Below are 17,746 nucleotides of genomic sequence, written 5' to 3'. Positions count from 1 at the left end.
GGAGAGGGATGGAGTTTATACCAGGATCTGAAGGGGATGGCTTTGATCTTCCCAATGTGTTTCACAGTGAGCCTGGCTCCTCAGTCCTGACTGCTCTTAGCTGCTGTGATTGTCACTGATTGGACACTTATTATTAGAGATTTTGACCACAGCAGAAAGCCCCAGTGTAAAAAATAATTGCAAAGACTGTCAGATCGCAAGGTTGAAACTTCACCAAGAGAGGAAGTGAAAGAAGGAGCTCGGAGCAGCTGGACGTTTGTTACTGAGATGGGAGAAAACTGTGAACTGTCTGCACTCCCTGGAATCTGACAGCACAGGAGGCTGGTTCTGGGATTTTTCTTTTCAGAAACAGCACAGTGATGGAAAAAAGGACAGTCACTCTCTCACAAACACACACGCCTGTGCTCGGAGATCAGAAACAGAATCCAGCAGCAGCTCTGTCACCAAGCTGTGAAACCTGCACAGAATTGTTCCCTCATTCAGTTTTTAACTGGCAGGATAGACCAAGCAGGGGAGGCAACACAGTGGTGTGTACAGTCATAAGGGAGTTGCCCTGGGAGTCCTCACAATTAACTATGGAACCCATGAAGCCTCATGACAGCAGGTCAAACATGGGGAAGGAAACCTCCTGCTGATTACCACATAGCACCGCCTCCCCTCCAACCTCAACTGAGCAGTCAGTCCTCCTCCATGTTGAACAACACTTGGAGGAAGCACTGAAGGTGGAAATGATGCAGGATATACCCTGAGTAAGGGACTTCAAAGTCCACCATCAAGAGCTGCTCAGAAGCATCACTACTGAGCAAGCTGGTCAAGTTCCACCTAATTCAGCTGCCAGACTGGACCTGGGGCAGGTGGTGAGGGAACCAACAAGAGGGAAAAACATACTCACTATCACCCTCACCAATCTGCCTGCTGGTGGTGCATCTGTCCATGACAGTATCAGTAAGGGTGACCACCGCACAGTCCGTGTGGTGACAAAATCCCATCTTCACATTGAAATTACCTTGCATTTTGTTGGGCAAGATATACAGGAACATGGATAGGAAGGACTTAGAGAGGATTGGGCCAAACACAGGCAAATGGGACTAGTTCAGTTTTGGAAACTTGGTCAGCATGGATGAGTAGAGCTGAAGGAAGAACTTTTTTTAGCAGCAATTGGTAATGACTCGGGTGAGGCAGGTGAAGACACTCAGTGATTGCAATGGCAGATTGGATGGGCTCTTGATGGAAATAAACCTGCAAGGCTCTGGGGGTCGAGTAGGGGAGGGGGTGGGACTGACTGGATTGCTCCATGAAATTACAGCATTTGCACACTTAGTCTCACCTTTACACAAAGACTGGGAGAAACAGACAAACCAATTCACAGAAGTGTTTTCTCAAGCAAATCACTCTTGAACCAACTCAGAGAACACGCCAGACTAGATTAACGAGAATAAATCAGCAAATCAATGGCAAGGGAACAGTGAACCAAAAGTGATGGAACTGAACAGTATATTCAATAGCACAAACAACGAGAAGGGGAGGGATGAAGGGCAGGAGGTCAGAGAGCATGCTCTAGGGGTTTGAAGGCTCTGCTGTCAATGGTGGGATGGAGGAAGCAGCAATGGGCAGGAGACCAGAGACAGAAGGTGGAAGGGGGAGGGAGGGAATGTGAGTCTGCAGCAAGACACAGAGTGAGGGAGGAGGGAGGCCATGGAGACAATTGGCTGGCTGTGAGGTCAGATTCTGGAACAACTATAGTTGTAAGACAGGGAAGGGACCACTCCATATCAGACAAGTTGGGGTTTATGGAATGTGGCTTCAGGAAGCTGGGAGAGGACATTGAAATCATAGAGTCAGGAGGTGGGACGAGCAGGAATTGGGGTTTCTGTGATCAAGAGGCTGAGGTAGTGCGGAGACAAACAATGTTGTTCAGATTGAAATAAGAGACCTACGTGATGGACAGGATGTGGGGTTTGCAGCTCAGGTACTGGACAGTCCAGTGGGAAGGAGGCCCATGTTTACTGTTTATTGGTCCTATGGGAAGGTGCCCCATGTTTACATCATCATAGAGTCATAGAGGTTTACAGCATGGCATCAGGCCCTTCAGCTCTACTCATCCATGCCGACCAAGTTTCCAAAACTGAACTAGTCCCATTTGCCTGTGTTTGGCCCAATCCTCTCTAAGTCCTTCCTATCCATGTTCCTGTAAAAATGCCCTTGAAATGTAGTAATTGTACTCCCCTCTCCCACTTCCTCTGGCAGCTCATTGCACATACACACCAACCTCTGTGTGAAAAGGTTGTCTCTCAGGCCCCTTCTAATTCTTTCCCCTCTCAACTTAAACCTATTCCTTCTCGTATTGGACTCTCCTAACCTGGGGAAAAAAAACTTTGGCTATTCACCTTATCTATGACCCTAATGATTCTATAAACCTCTCTAAGGTCATCCATAAATGATGAACAACAGTGGATCCAAGATCCAGGATTGATTCATGTGGCAGACGGCTGGTCACTGGCCTCCAGTCTGAAGAACAACCCTCTCTCACCAGCCTCTGCCTCCTACCATCAGGCCCTTTTTATATCCAATTGGTTAGCTCTCCCTGGATCCTCTGTGATATAATCTTACTAAGCAGTCTACAACGGGGAACCTTGTCTAAGGCCTTGCTAAAGTCCATGTTGACGATGTGTACTGATCTATCTTAATCTATCTATTTCTTCAAAAACTCAACTATCCACTTGTCTCCATTAGAAGGATAAGTGAATAGGAGGCCCACATTTACTGGTCTTCTTGGAGTATCCAGTCAGAAGGAGGTCCATGTTTACTGGTCTCCTTTGGAGAGTCCATTAGGAAGGAGGCCAACATTTACTGGTCTTTATTGGAGGCTCAAGCAGGAACGATGCCCATGTTTACTGGTCTTTATTGGGAGCTTCAGTGGGAAGGAGGCCCATGTCTCTCCATGGGGCACTCTCGTGAACTGACGTCCATGTTTACTGGACTCTGTTGGAGTAACTGTGTGATGGTCCTACCCTCATTCCAGTAAAACACCCTGACTCAGAGACTGATCATGGAAGGGGAAGGAGAGGGGAAGGGGTTGGAATATGTTGTGAAAGGACAGGATGGGTCAGTGGGTCAGAGCCTGTCCTGTCCCTCCAGCTCACACTGATGGCCTGAGGATCTCCTCTCTCTGCTGGGCCTTCATGGAATGAGGTTTGTGTCCAAACCAGTCCCCAGTGAGAATCGGCCAACAGCACAAAACTGCCCTTCATTTATCAAGAATCTGTCCATCTTCCTGAGAGATACCAAAACCTGGTCAATGTGGAAATGGGCCTTTACTCCAGGAGAAGATATGCCTCTGGGGTCAAGGGTTAACATCCATTTGTGGGGCAGAGCAGAGAGAGAGATTTATCCTGAATTCAACTGTCACCACCCAGGACACTGTGAGAAAGAGAGAGAAGTGAGACAGAGAGAGAGAAATAGAGGTCGGGTGGGATGCGGAGATGAAGGGGGAGACAGAGGGAGAAATAGAGAGGGGTAGATAACATTTGGAGGCTTTCAATTGAAGTGAGAGATGGAGCGAGTGACGGAGACAGTGAGAGATGGAGAAAGATTATGAGACGGAGTGAGGAAGCGTGAGTGAGTTGGAGAGAGTGGCTATGAGACAGAGTGAGAGAGAGAGAATATGAGAGAGACTAACAGTGGGGGAGAGAGAGATAGATGTAGAGAGATCAAAGTAGCAGATGTGAGACAGAAAGGGGAAAAGAGAGAGAGAGAGAGAGGTCCTGGTCACCACATTCTGGGAAGGATGTGATTGTACTTGAGAGGGGGCAGAGGAGATTTCCCAGGATGCTGCCTGGGATGGAGGGTCAGCTATGAGGAAAGATTGGAAAGATTGGGGCTGTTTTTCTTGGAGCATTGAAGGTTGAGAGGGACCTGATAGAGAGGTATAAGATAATTGTTGGCAGTGATATGTTGCACAGGAAGGCACTTTATACAAGAGTAAAGGGCTCAGTAACCAGGGACAGAGATTGAAGGTAACACAGACATGGACACATAGAAACTCGGAGCTGGAGCAGGCCATTCGGCCCGTTGAGTCTTGTGTGTAATTCAGTATGATCATGGCTGACCCTCTCTCTCAATGCGATGTTCCTGCTTTCTCCCCATTTCCTTCATGCTGTTAAAATGCAAAACAACTATCTCTCTTTTTTTATAGAATATATTCAGTTCCTTATCCTCCTCAGCCGTTTGTGGTAGAGAATTAATCAGGTTGACCACCCTCTGAGTGAAGAAATGTTTCCTCATCTCAGTCCTAAATGGTCTACCCCGTATCTCCCTGAGACTGCGTCCCCTGGTTCCAGACTCCCCAACCAGGGGAAACCTCCTCCCTGCCCGGGCCTGTTAGAATTTTATATGTTTCAATCAGATCCCATCTCATCCTTCTAAACTCGAGTGAATTCAGGCCCAGTCGAGTTGCAGAGTGAGAGGAGAAGTGAGGAGAAATGTTTTCACCCAGAGGGTGGTGGGAGTCTGGAACTCACTGCCTGAAAGGCTGGTTGACTCACAAACTCTTGTGACATTGGAGCAGTGTTTAGATATTCCCTTGTGTTGCTGTAACCTCCAGGGTAATGGGCTGGAGGATGGGATTAGTGTCATCAGATCGCTGTTTAACAGCACAGACACAATGGGCCAAATGGCCTCATTCAGTGCTGTTCACATCAATCACTCTCTGAGACAAAGAGAGAGAGAGAGAGAAGAGGAAGTGTGAGGGGCTGACGTGGCTCTCTCTGCCTGATGCCATTTACATACTGAGGAACACCCAGTCAGACTCTCACAGGCTGCAGCTTTATAAAGCAGAGCCCAGTGAAGGGAGAGTTTATCAGGAACCAGGCACAGTGACAGGAGCACACACCATGATTTCACACATCCAGCTGATCTGGCCCCTGGCATTCTGTGTCGCAGGTACAAATCTCTCTCCTTCCACCTTGAATCTTTAGCTGCTCTCCATTTCACTCCAATTCCACTGACTTGTGATTGAAGGGAAAATGCTGAAACCAGAGGAATGCTCAGTGTCTCCAACAATCTCTCATTTGACAGGCTCTTTCTGTGACAGTTCTGACTTCACTGTGTTTCTCTCTGACCCCTCAGGTATCAGTGGGGACATCATCATGAGCCAGTCTCCCCCGGTGCTGTCAGTGGGACTGGGCCACACTGCAACCATCACCTGTACGGCCAGTCAAGGTATTACAGATGACCTCAGCTGGTACCAGCAGCGAGAAGGTCAGAAACCCTCTCTCCTGATCTATGACGCAAAAACTCGATTCACAGGAGTCTCCAATCGATTCACCGGCAGTGGATATGGGACCAGTTTCACCCTGACAATCAGCAATGTTCAGAATGAGGATGTCGCTGACTATTACTGTATGCAGGATTACAGCTACCCTTGACACAATGATACAGAGCCATACAAAAACCTCAAAGCACACAGAATCACCTCCTGTACTGACACATCCATGGTTATATAAAATGCATAATAATGGACACACAGTCCCACCGCCTGAAGTGACATATCCCACAGTTAGATCTAAATGAAACTGAACAAATTACCCCATGCTGGGATGGTCACTGTTTGCTACACACTCCAGTCCCTGTGGTGTCTCAATGCTCACTAAAGGCCTCAAGTTTCCCTCTTCCACTCCATGGCCACATGGGAAGAACAGCTACAAGATTTAACAACGAGAAATAAAGTTCACAACCCAGAGGCAGAGACAGAAAGACACAAAAAGAGGGTGAGAGTGATCAACAGACTGGGAGATAGGGAGAGGGTGAGAGTGACAGAGGGAAGCAGAGAGCTGAGGTTTTTGTACAGCCTCTGCACTGGGAGCTCTCACTGTGGCTTACGTTTGGTAAAGGAACCAAGCTCAGACTGAGTAAGTAAACCTCAATCCTCCGTTAATAACCCTTTCAATACTGAAACTTTCTAAAACACAAATGCTGAATTGTTGCAGGTGTTAGTGGGGAGCTGCAGTGAATGAAATGGTTGATTGAGGAGCACTGTGTCTAACAGGGTGTCCAGCTGTATTTCTGTAGTCCTATTGCCCCGCTTAAGCAGCAAGATATAAGTCAGTCAGTTTTACTCACCGTGTGGAGGAGCTCTGTCCATTTGCAGCCTGTGGTCCCATTCGTGCAGCATGGAGTGAAATCAGTGAGTAGCCTCCTGCCAGTCTCAGTGTGACGGACACGGGCAGAGTTTGATGTGAGCTCTGGCTTCCTGTCCCAGTCTCTGATCTCACTGACACAAGCAGCAGCAGCAGCAGCAGGAGCACAGTGAGACACCGAGCTCCCACCTCCCCCAGCTTTAACTCTGCTCAATCACACAATCACAGAGTTGTTACAGTGCACACGCAGGCCGTTCCGCCCATCCTGTCTGGACCGGCTCTCCGAATGAGCAATTCACTGAGTGTCATTCTCCTGCCTTCTCCCTGTCACCCTGCACATTGTTCCTTTTCAAATAACAGTCTCATTCCCTTCGGAATGTTTCAATTGAAGCTGCCTCCACCACACTCTCAGGCAGTGCATTCCACACCTTAACCACCCACTGGCTGAGAATGTTTTTCCTCGTCTCAGTTTTGCTTCTTTTACCGATTATTTTCAATCCATGGCCTCTCCCTCTCAGTTCTTTCTCAGGTGGGAACATTTTCTCCTGGTTTACTCTGTTCAGACCCCTCCTGATTTCTCGATCAAATCTCCTCTCTGCCTTCTCTTCTCTGAGGAAGACAGTACCAACTTCTTCAGTCTATCTCCATAACTAACGTCCCTCATCCTCGATGGGTCAGATAGCCCACTCCTGCTCCTATTTCTAATGTTCTTATTATCTTATGTTTCTATGTGAGAGACACACATCAGATTTCCACTTAACACTCTGTGGCTGTACCTTCCCAGTCTTATTCCCAACACTCCGTGCACTCCCATCCTTACACAGTGACCCTGATTTAGAATTTATTACTCTCTCTTCCTCACTCTGAAACTGGGTCAGAAGTTCTATTCCTTATTCTGGTGCTATCTATCTCTCCCAGGATTCTGTGCACCTCTGTATTCCTCTCTGGTATTACCTCTTGGCTCCCACAGCCCAGCCAAGTTAGTTTAAACCCTCTCCAACAGCACTAGTAAATCACTACAAAGGAACTCAGTCCCAGGTCTATTCAGGAGCAAGCCGTCTGGTCTGTACATGTCCATCTCCCCCCAAAGCCATCCCAATGTTAAAATAATCGAAAGCCCTTCCTCCTGGACTGTCTTTTCAGTTCCACAGTCACCTGTGCTATCCTCCTCTTTCTATTCTCACTTGCGTGGGGCACTGGGGGTAATCTTGGAGATTCCTACTTTTGAGCTCCTGCTGCTAATTCCCTCTGGAATTCCTAAATTCTGACTGCAAGACTACATCCTTTTCTCCCTCTGTCACTGGGACCGATGTGAACCATGACTGCTGACTGTTCCCCGTCTCCCCTCAGGGTGCTCTGCAGCTGCTCAGTGACAGCCTTGACCCTGGCACCAGGGAGACAACACACCATCCTGGATTCCCATCTGCAGCTGCAGAAACACCTATTGATTGCCCTCACTCTTGAATATCCTCTCACTATCGCTCTTCCAGTCTTCCTTGTGCCACCCTGTACAGCTGAGCCCCCCGTGGTGCCAGGGACTTGGCTCTGGCTGCACTCCCCAAATGAACCATCATTCTGATCAGGATTCCAAACTGAATCCTGGTTGGAGAGTGGGATGCACTCACGGGATTCCTGTACTAGCTGCCTGATCCTTTTGGACTGTCTGCTGCTCCCCACTTCCCTCTCTCCCTGCATACTCTGAAGCTGCAGAGTGACCACATCTAGAAATGTGCTCTCCACGGAGCTCTCAGCCTCACGGACACTCCGCACTGACACCAGCTGCTGCTCAAGCTCCAAAACCCGGAGTTCCAACTACAGTCACTGACCACACTTCCTGTGCTCATGGTATTCCAGGAAGCAGGACAAGCAGTTCCCTCATGCAACCTGATGCACACTCTCACCACTCCCTGATTATCTTTTGTCAAAGTACTTTTGAGAAACAGCAACAGCAGGGCTCACAATCCAGTCCTTTCAATGTCCATAGAATCATAGAATTCCTACAGTATGGAAACAGGCCATTTGGTCCAACAAGTCCACACTGACCCTCTGAACAGTAACCCACCCAGACCCATTCCCCTACCTTTTTAACCTACATTTACACCTGACTAATGTACCTAACCTACAAAATGGGCAATTTAGCATGGCCAATTCACCGAACCTGCACAGCTTTGGACTGTGAGAGGAAACCACAGCACCCAGAGGAAACCCACGCAGTCACAGGGAGAATGTGCAAACTCCACACAGACAGTCGCCCGAGGCTCGAATCAAACCTGGGTCCATCGCGCTGTGAGGCAGCAGGGCTAACCACTAAGTGACCGTACTTCCAGTTTTCCAGGGTTTCAAGGAACCTCTACATAAACCCAAAATACTTAAGATATAGGAGCAGAATTGGGCCAGTCAGAATAGAGTCTGCCCTGCCATTTGATCTTGTGTGATGTGTTCCTCAACCCCATTCTCCTGCATTCTCCTTTTAACTTTTGATCTCCTTACTGATCAAGAACGTATCTGTCTCTGTTTTAAATACTCTCAACATCGTGGCCTCCATCGACCTCTGTGACAATGAGTTCCGCAGATTCACCACCCTGTGGCTGAAGAAATGCCTCCTTATCTCAGTTCTGATGGATCATTCTTCACTCTGAGGCTGTGCCTTCGGGCCCTAGTTTCTTCTACTCGTGGAAACACCTTCTCCATGTTCTCCAGGCCTCTCAATATTCTGTAGTTTCAATAAGATTCCCCCCTCATCTTTCTAAACAGTTGTCTACAGATCCAGAATCCTCAACCACTCTTTATATGACACCCCCTTTATTCCCAGGACCATTCTTATTCTTTCTCACTTTTTCCTCTGGACCCTCTCCAATGACAGCACATCCTTCCTTAATAAGGAGCCCAAAATTCCAAATGTGTTCTGATCAGAGACTTATACAAACTCAGCAGTACACCTCTGACGTTAAAGTTAATGCTAACATTGTAATTGCCTTTCAAACTGCCAATGGTGAACCTGCACGTTAACCTTCAGAGAAACCTGAGCAAGGACTCCCAATTCTCTTTGTGCTTCAGATTTCTGAAATTTTTCCTCACTCAGAAAACAGTCTGTGCCTCTATTCTTCCCACCAAAGTATCTAGCCTCACAAGTTCCCGCATTGTATTCCACCTGCCACTTCTTTGCACATTCTCCTAGCTTGACCAAGTCCTTCTGCAATCTCCCCCACTTCCTCAACTCCACCTGTCCTTTCACCAATTTTTGTGTCATCTACAAACTTATCAGCAATATCTTGGTGAATGATAGGGCCTTAAGGAATATAGTGGAACAGAGGGGCTTTAGAATTCAGGTAAGCAGTTCTCTGAAAATGGAGTCACAGTAAATAGAGCAGAGAAGAGAGCTTTTTCTGCAGTGCCCTTCATCAGTCAGGGCATTGACTACTGACGTTGGGAAGTTATGTTGCAGTTATACAGGACATTGGTGAAGCCACACTTGGAATATTGTGTTCAGTTTTGGTCACCTTGTTACAGGAAGGATGTTATTAAACTGAAAAGAGTGCAGAAGAAATTTGCAAGGATGTTGCCAGGATTTAATGGTTTGGGTAAAAGGGAGAGTACTTTTTTCTTTAGAGTGTAGGAGACTGAGGGAAGACCTCATAAGATCATGAGAAGCATGGATAGGGTGAATTCACTCAGTCTTTTCCCCAGGGTTTGCGAATATGGACTAGAGCGCATCAGTTTAAGGTTAGAGGGAAAGAATAAAAGGGAACCTGAGGGGCAACCTTTTTACACAGAGGGTTGTTCGCATATGGAATGAGCTGCCAGTGGAAGTGGTTGAGGTGGGCACATTAATAACATTTAAAAGGCATTTGGACCAATACAGGAAAGGAAAGGATTCAGAAGGATATGGGCCAAGTGCAGGATTAGGGTAAATGGACATTTTGGTTGGCATGGACCAGTTTGGTCCAAATGGCCTGTCTCCATGCTGTAGGACTCTATGACATTGTTATGGACCAGGCCAGACCCTTCGAAACATTTTGAGAATCCAGCCCAGACCTTACCTTTTCGAATTGTGTTAAGCAAATGTAACCTGGATATTCCAGGGTTGATACAACTGGCCAAACCACTCAGCTTGAAGGAAAAGAAAATTTATTTAAACGCAATCAAAAGAAAACAGACTTTCGAATAACTTAACTATTTGAAAACCCAACTGACGAGAAAATGTAACTTGACAAAGAGCTGTTCCAATTTGCTGCAACAGCCTCGGCAAAAAGGTAAATATAAACACAGGGGTTCTTACAGGAGAGGAATTTCAGACAGTGAGACCACTGGAAAATGTTGAATTGGGGAACCTTTCTCACCAGCAGCTTTCTTTATCTAGGAGCTTCCAACCGACTGTTTGTCAAAAACAGCAAACAGGAAGAACTGTCCACTCTCCTTTTATTGGACAAGTATTTAATATAAAACCTAAAAGCCTTATCCCTGACTGTTGCCTTAGGCAGTATCTGTTAGCCATGAGCAAAGTCCCTAACCCAGACAAATTGGAACCTCTGCCTTTATAACCCCTCTTGAAAAAAATCCAAGGACAACTTAACCTTGTGAAATGAGCAGCATTGTCACACCACTGTGAAAGCTGATTTAAAGCATCGATGCACTTCTTCCACCATTTCTTTGTTCCCCATTACTATTTCTGCCTTTTCCAGTGGTACAATTTCTATTATTGACTCCCTCTTGCCTTTCATATATCTAAAGAAAACCTCCTGCAATATTCTTTTATGTTACTCGCTCAAATACCCTTACATTTAATTTACACACCCACCCTTACTTTTTTTTAGTTACTCTCTGCTGTTTTTAAAGGCTTCCCAATCCTCTGGCTTCCCAATAATCTCTACCACATTGCATGTTTTTTTCTTTTGCTTTTATGCTGGCCCTGACTTCCCTCATCAGCCATGGTTGCCTTGGCCTCCACTCAGTATCTTTCTTCTTCCTTGGGTTGAATTCCTGCTCTGCCTCCCAAATTACCCCCAGAAACTCCTGCCATTGCTGCTCCATTCTCTCTTATGCTCAGCTTCCCTTCTTATCAACTCTGGCCAGCTCCTCCCTCATGTCTTTGTAGTTACCTTAAGTTAATTGCATTACCGGTACCTCTAACTCCAGATTCTCTGTCACAAACTACAAGGTGAATTCTGTCATATTACGGTCAATGCCCCCAAGGGATTCCTTCACCCTAAGTTCCCTAATCAGGTCTGCTTCATTACACATCACCCAATCCAGAATTGCCTGTTCCATAGTGAACTCTACCACAAGCTGCTCCAAAAACCATCTCGTAGACATTCCATTAATTCCTTCGCTTGACATCCCCAAACAACTTAATTTTCCAGTCTACCTACATATTGAAGTCCCTAATGACTATTGTAGCAGGGCCTTTATTACATCCTTCTCTATCTCCTGATTTATTTTCTTCCTCATATCCTGACGACTGCTGGGGGGGAGCTGTGCAAAGTTCTCATCATGCTCTTTCTCCCTTGCGACTCCTCAACTCTACCCACACAGATTGAATGCATTACAACTCTAAATCCCTTCTTGTGATTGAGCTTATTTCATTTCTTACCAATAAGGTAACCCCACCCCACCTGTCCATCAGCATGACCTGTCAATCGGATGTGCATCCTTGAGTATTTCATTCCCAGCCCTCAACCCCTTACAGCCACGTCTCTGTGATACTCAAAACATCATACCTGCCAATTCCAATCTGCGCTAGAAGCTCATTTACCTCATTTTGGATACTCCCTGCATTCAGGTACAACACCCTCAGTCCTGCATTGACTGCCCTCCTTTTCATAGTTGTCCCCTTATGCGCTATGCCTAAAATTAATTTTCTGACCCTTTCCATAATCTATGTCCTATTAATTATTCTGGGAACTTTATTAACCTCTCCTGAGCCCTGCGTCACTTTAATGATTTTAAAATCCTTGGGAACCTTAATTTGTGGCATCACTCTGTCTACCTTATTCCAAATGCTTCATGCGTTATCATACAAAGACTTTAAGTTATTTCTACTGTCAAGTTCCCCTGCACGTCTGTATTGCCTTGTTACAATATGACATTCACAAATTCTGATCCTTCCTTTTATTTTCTGGTAACTATCAAGCCCATCACTAACCACGAATCCTACCTTCTCCTGTGCCTTTCATTTTCTCACGTCCTATGCAAGTTTTCTCTTTGGGTTGACTTCAGGTCAATATTCATCCCTGAAAATGCTCCATAATCTCATTTACGATTGTGCGATATTGCTGTGTACAAATTATGTTTTCTGCATTAAACAGTGACCAGTGTTCAGACAAGTCCCTCACTCTCTGTAAGTGCTTTGGGAGAGCCTGACATACAAGTCTCTCTTTTGATGTACTGGGAGCCTTTCAGATATCAGAGATGCCATTCTATGGCCCTATTAGACAGACAGCAGGACTGTTTCCCCTGGTGTCCTGGTCAATATTGATGCCCTAATTAGCATCACTAAAAACCTGATCCTCGACTCATTGTCACCCAGCTCTCTGGGATCTTGCTGAGCACAGTCTGGTGGAAAGAGCCACTGCGACATCCTTAGGTGGAGGCAGGTGCAACATAAATGCAAGTCTTTCTTTGAGGTTGGAATCTCCTGAACCTGACCCTTGCCCATTGGATGCACGCTTCCATCTTCCAGGGAACATGGGATCATTAAGAGCAATGACACTGTCTGATCCCAAGACACTGAGACTCTTTGAAGCCTCACCCTTGACTTTACCCCAGTGCTGAGCTGGAAGATTTGAAACAAAATCTAGAACCTTCTACATGGACACCCAACGTGACTCCTTCCTGAAGTGTGCTGATCCAACTCTGCTCCAGTGTTCTTGGATAAAGTTCTCCCGAGCTATGAGTGATCGGAGGTTTGTTAAAGAGGTGTCGAACTCCACCCCACATACCAGCTCTTGCTCCATAGCTCTGGAGGCTTTGGTGTTTCAAGTGAATATCCAAGTGTTTTTTCAATGTGATGAGGGTTTCTGCCACACTCACCCTTTCAGCTCGTGAGGTCCTGATCCCACCAGCCTCTGGGTGAAAACAATTACTCCTCAACTCCCCTCTAACCCTGCCCCCAATTCATTTCAATCTCTCCCCATGGTTATTGCCCTCTGTGCTGATGGAAATCAGTCCTTCCTACCCACTCGATCCAGACCCCTCATCATTTTACACACCTCGATCAAATCTCCCCTCAGCCTCCTATGTTCCAAAGAAACCAGTCCCAGCCAAACCAATCATTCCTCAAAGCTAATACTCCTCACTCCTGACAAAATCCTCCACTGTCCCCATCTCTAGGGGAATCACATCCTTCCTGCAATGTGGTGACCAGAACTGCACACAGGTCTCTCATTGTGCTCTAACTGGGCTTCATTTGAGGTCAGAAGTCACACGACACCAGGTTATAGTCCAACAGGCTTATTTCAAATCACAAGCTTTCAAAGCATTGTTCCTTCAGCACTGAAGTCGCTTCACCTGAAGAAGGAGCAGCATTTCAAAAGCTCGTGATTTTAAATAAACCTGTTGGACTGTAACCTGGTGTAATGTGACTCCTGAACACGTCCACTCCAGTCGGACACCAGAGCCTCCACATCATATCGATAGTTTCACATCTTTGCTGAGACTCTCTCTTTGGGAATGCCACTCTTACTCTTTTGGGAAAAGATTCTGAATGATCTCTGTCTCTGTCTCGTCCTTGGAGGCCTCCCACTGCCCTGTCACTGATCTCCCATCAAGTCGATGGTTCCAGTTTGGTAAAATGGGTTGTTCCCAAATGAAAACTTTTACACTTGCTCCATGGTTCTCCATTTCCATCCCTACTCTCAATCTCACGGAGTTCCGATCACTGTCACTAAAATGCTCCCACATCGATAGCCCTTTCAGGTGCCCACATTCATTCCTTAAATGATGGTCCAGGACTGTCCCTTCTCTTCCTGCTGCGTCACCATCACCTTCTCAGGGACAGTTAGGGATGGGCAGCAACTGGCTCTGCCAGTGCCAAACACGTCCCAAAAAGCAATTTTTAAAATGCCAGTGCTTTTGTCAGGTATGCTAGGTACTGGATACAAATGTTCAAATGTTTTACCAGTTCCTGTTCAGAGAGTTGATGTACCTTCAAAAGGCAGGGATTAAAATTGTTTCTCTTGTCTTTCAGGCCGTGAGAACTCTCAGCCCAAGCTGACCCTGCTGCCCCCCTCCCCGGACCAGGTCAATGCCAAGGGCACTGCCACCCTGGTGTGCCTTGCCAATCACTTCTATCCTGATGAGCTGGAGGTGCAGTGGAAGAAGGACGGTGCAGTCATTTCGGACGGGGTTCAGACCAGCAACTACCTGCGAGCTTCGGACAGCACCTACAGTGTCAGCAGCTTGCTGACCCTCTCTGGGTCTGACTGGGAGTCCAACGCTCGCTTCTCCTGTGCCCTCACCCACGTGACCCTCCCCTCTCCCCTCAGCAAGAGCATCAGGAGATCAGAGTGCGTGTAGAGTGTTCAAGACAGTCCGCAGAGGAGACACAACTTTAAATAGAACAGGGCTGAGCTGGCAGGACAAAGGTCATTGTCAGCACTGAATTTCAACTCTCTTCCTTCTCAGGACTGGCTTGGAGACACTTCTGAGCTTCAGGGGTTAAGGCAGGTCATTGGGATAGTGTAGAGAAAACATTACACTTTATCTAGCCCCATGCTTTCCCTGACCTGGATGTGTTTGATGGGGACAGTGTTAACTTGCGATGTCAAGTAAAACCTCTCGAAGATGCTAAAGACTGTCAGCTGTGCAAAAACAATGTGAACCTCAGAAGTCTCTGCTTCAGTAAACCAGATCTCCTTCCTGCTCAGCCGCCAGTTCCAATTTAAGGTTTTGTCACTGTTTAAAGGGACAGGATTCTCATGTTATTGAGAAAATCTCCACAAGTGTTTTCCTCAAGCTCATTGTGGCTGTTAATTTGTGCAGCTTCCTCAGTCTGGGCTGTTAATTGCTGACTGTTTTCTGTCAATGTCAATCTGGAAAAGGGAATAAAGATGAAGATGATTCAGTCTCTGTCTCGTGAGTGCTTTGGAAATGGCCACAGCTGAGTCCTCAGGGATAGGTGTATGAAGTGAAAAGCCCCACACCCACAGGTATGGAGCAGGAGGAGGAGAATAGAGGGGGCAATGGGGAACGCAATAATCTGATGGGAATTCCCCTGAACACCAACACATCCTTTCGGCACAGCAAGATCCTGAGCCAAGCAGTTCAGTTTGCAATTTGACCAGCAGGATCTTGCTACCCAGAATAACGATACCACAGGGTTTGCAAAGTAAATATTCCATGCAGCATTTGATTTGTATTTGGAGAGAATATGCAAAATCCACATAGATATTCGCCTGAGGCAGGGATCGAACCCATGTCCCTGGAACTATGAGGCTGCAGTACTAACCACTGAGCCACCATATCACCCCCTATACTGACTTGATCCATCCCTGGTACAAAATATTGTGATGGCCATTCCCCCTTCACACCAACCCATCCATCAGGGACAGCAAGATCCTGAGCCAAGCAATTCAGATCAGGGCCACTTGGGACTCTCTATTGATCAATATCATCAGCAGAGCCTTGGAACTCAGAATAACAATTCCACAGGGTCTGGGTAATAAATATTCCATAAATTAGACCTGGGTTTTCTTTACTCTTCAAATGAGATGGAATTGCTCCGTGTGTCCCTGGAGTCAGATTGAGAATGTTCAGTCTGGGAGTCACCGCTGGGGAGAACAGTCAATGATAAACTGGTTCCACTTTCTGCTGTCATATTCTGTAGCCCCTGGGCCATCTCAGTGACAACCATCCAGGGCTCAGGGTGGATTCCAGAGCAGCTCATTGTCCTGCCTGTTGTGTTCCTCAGTCCACATGTGGCTCGTATCAGTGGGAACCATGGGGCTGAAATCATATCCAAACAGAATCTCACACAGCGGGGAGGCTGCTGGTGGCTCAGAAACCCCTTGGACTCAGTCCCAGATTCCACCGTGGCTCTTTCATTCAAACACAGCATTAGCACACTGATTCCACATTCAGAGGGCAATCCTGAGATGGGGCAAGTTTGGTTCTTGATTCCAATGTGAGGAAATGGGGCCTGGCTGTGAAATTTCTAGTCTGAAACTGGTGGGGGTACTTTATATTGAAGAATGGAAACTGATATCAGGATAAAGTCAGGTTTTGATGGGAGTGAGGAATATCTCAGTGATCTGTCTCCAGAATCCACAGACTACACACATCCTTCTGTCAGACCCTGAAGTCTGAGAAAGCAGCTCATCGACATCCAATATTTCTCCAACCTTCTCAGAAAAGGTGAAATATTCTCTGTCTGAGTGATTCCCTGGGGCAGGGCATTTTAAAAAGGGCTGTGGAAAGGGAACTTTTCACTCTCAATGACAAAGCCAATGGAAGGATGTGGAGCTGGCTCTGTGAAACGTTAGGGCACAGAGGATGACACCAGAAGCAATTCAATGTTGTCACTCTCTCCTTTGGTAATAATTGGTTTTCCCTCATAATGTGCTCTCTTGTATTCGATCCACTTGTCCTTCTTGCTTTGCTTCTTTTGACTTGAGTCTGTGGGTAGTTCCATCAAAAGCCAATCTCCTCACTCTCATCCAGGCCCCTGAAGAGATTGGTTAGAGAAGACTGGATTACAACAAGTGTCACAGGTATTTCATATCTTACCTCATTGAATCAAACCATTGAGCCCATTAATCTTCAAAACAGATTCCAGCATTAAAGTCACATTTGTTGGTTGTAAAAGTAACGTATTTCTCGGTTGAAAGAAGGAAGCTTCAGACTGAGAATTGAGCGAGCTTAACCCAGAACCTGAGCAGTGGCAAGTGGAACTAGATTGCGTTGGGATATCTGGTCAGCGTGGACGAGTTGGACCGAAGGTTCTGTCTCCGTGCTGTACATCTCTATCACTCTAATAGCACAACAGAACAAAGTGATATCAATTAGCACCAGTATAAATACAGGGCAGCCTATATCCTGCAGTTGGCACTCAGTGCAGCTGGCACAGAGGGGGATGCAGGGAAGTTTGGTCAATGTGGGAGTTCGGTGAACTGATTGTCACTTCAGCTGATGAGAGCCTGCACATGCACTTGGTTTGAAAATAGCAAATTAATAAACAAGGGGACAGGAGTCTGTTGACCAGATCAGCTGGGAAGAGCTTTGTGTAAGGAACCATATAAATAGTATGCTTAGGAAACCTCCATTAGGGAAATTCAAGAAATGAAAAGCACTGAAACATTGATCCAGAGACTGAGGACAAGTACTAGTTGAATGAAAGAATTGATTTCTTTCATTTGTAAGTAGGATCAGCATTTGTTCATTAAACTGAAATGATTCGGGGTAAATAAATCTGTTGTGACTGTATAAAACTACAGGAACTCCCACTCAGGGGGTTTGGATTGGAAACTGAGTTGTAAGAATCCTGATACATCAGGGAGGGGCAGAGATACCTGGAGACTTTGTTTCTAGATGGAAGGTGTAAGCCTCGGGACTGGGCAGTCCAATTCCATGTTAGTAAGGGGCAGGAAGGTATGACCCAAGAGGGGGTCAGATAA

The 17,746-nt window shown here is 46.4% G+C and overlaps 1 gene segment (V, D, J or C); it reads left to right on the top strand.

The window, feature by feature from the left end:
- Window positions 1–4,875: 4,875 nt before the first annotated feature.
- Window positions 4,876–15,124, top strand: LOC148149283 (Ig kappa chain V region Mem5-like). The segment is given in 4 exon segments: window positions 4,876–4,941; window positions 5,128–5,424; window positions 5,877–5,909; window positions 14,323–15,124. Coding segments are annotated over 4 exon segments (708 nt in total).
- Window positions 15,125–17,746: the final 2,622 nt, after the last annotated feature.

The sequence above is a fragment of the Chiloscyllium plagiosum genome, unplaced genomic scaffold (assembly GCF_037043375.1).
Source record: "Chiloscyllium plagiosum isolate Xiang-an unplaced genomic scaffold, Cpla_swu_hap1 HiC_scaffold_9, whole genome shotgun sequence".
NCBI lineage: Eukaryota > Metazoa > Chordata > Chondrichthyes > Orectolobiformes > Hemiscylliidae > Chiloscyllium > Chiloscyllium plagiosum.
The sequence above is the reverse complement of the archived record's forward strand: the minus strand, read 5'-3'. Positions and strand labels throughout refer to the sequence as shown.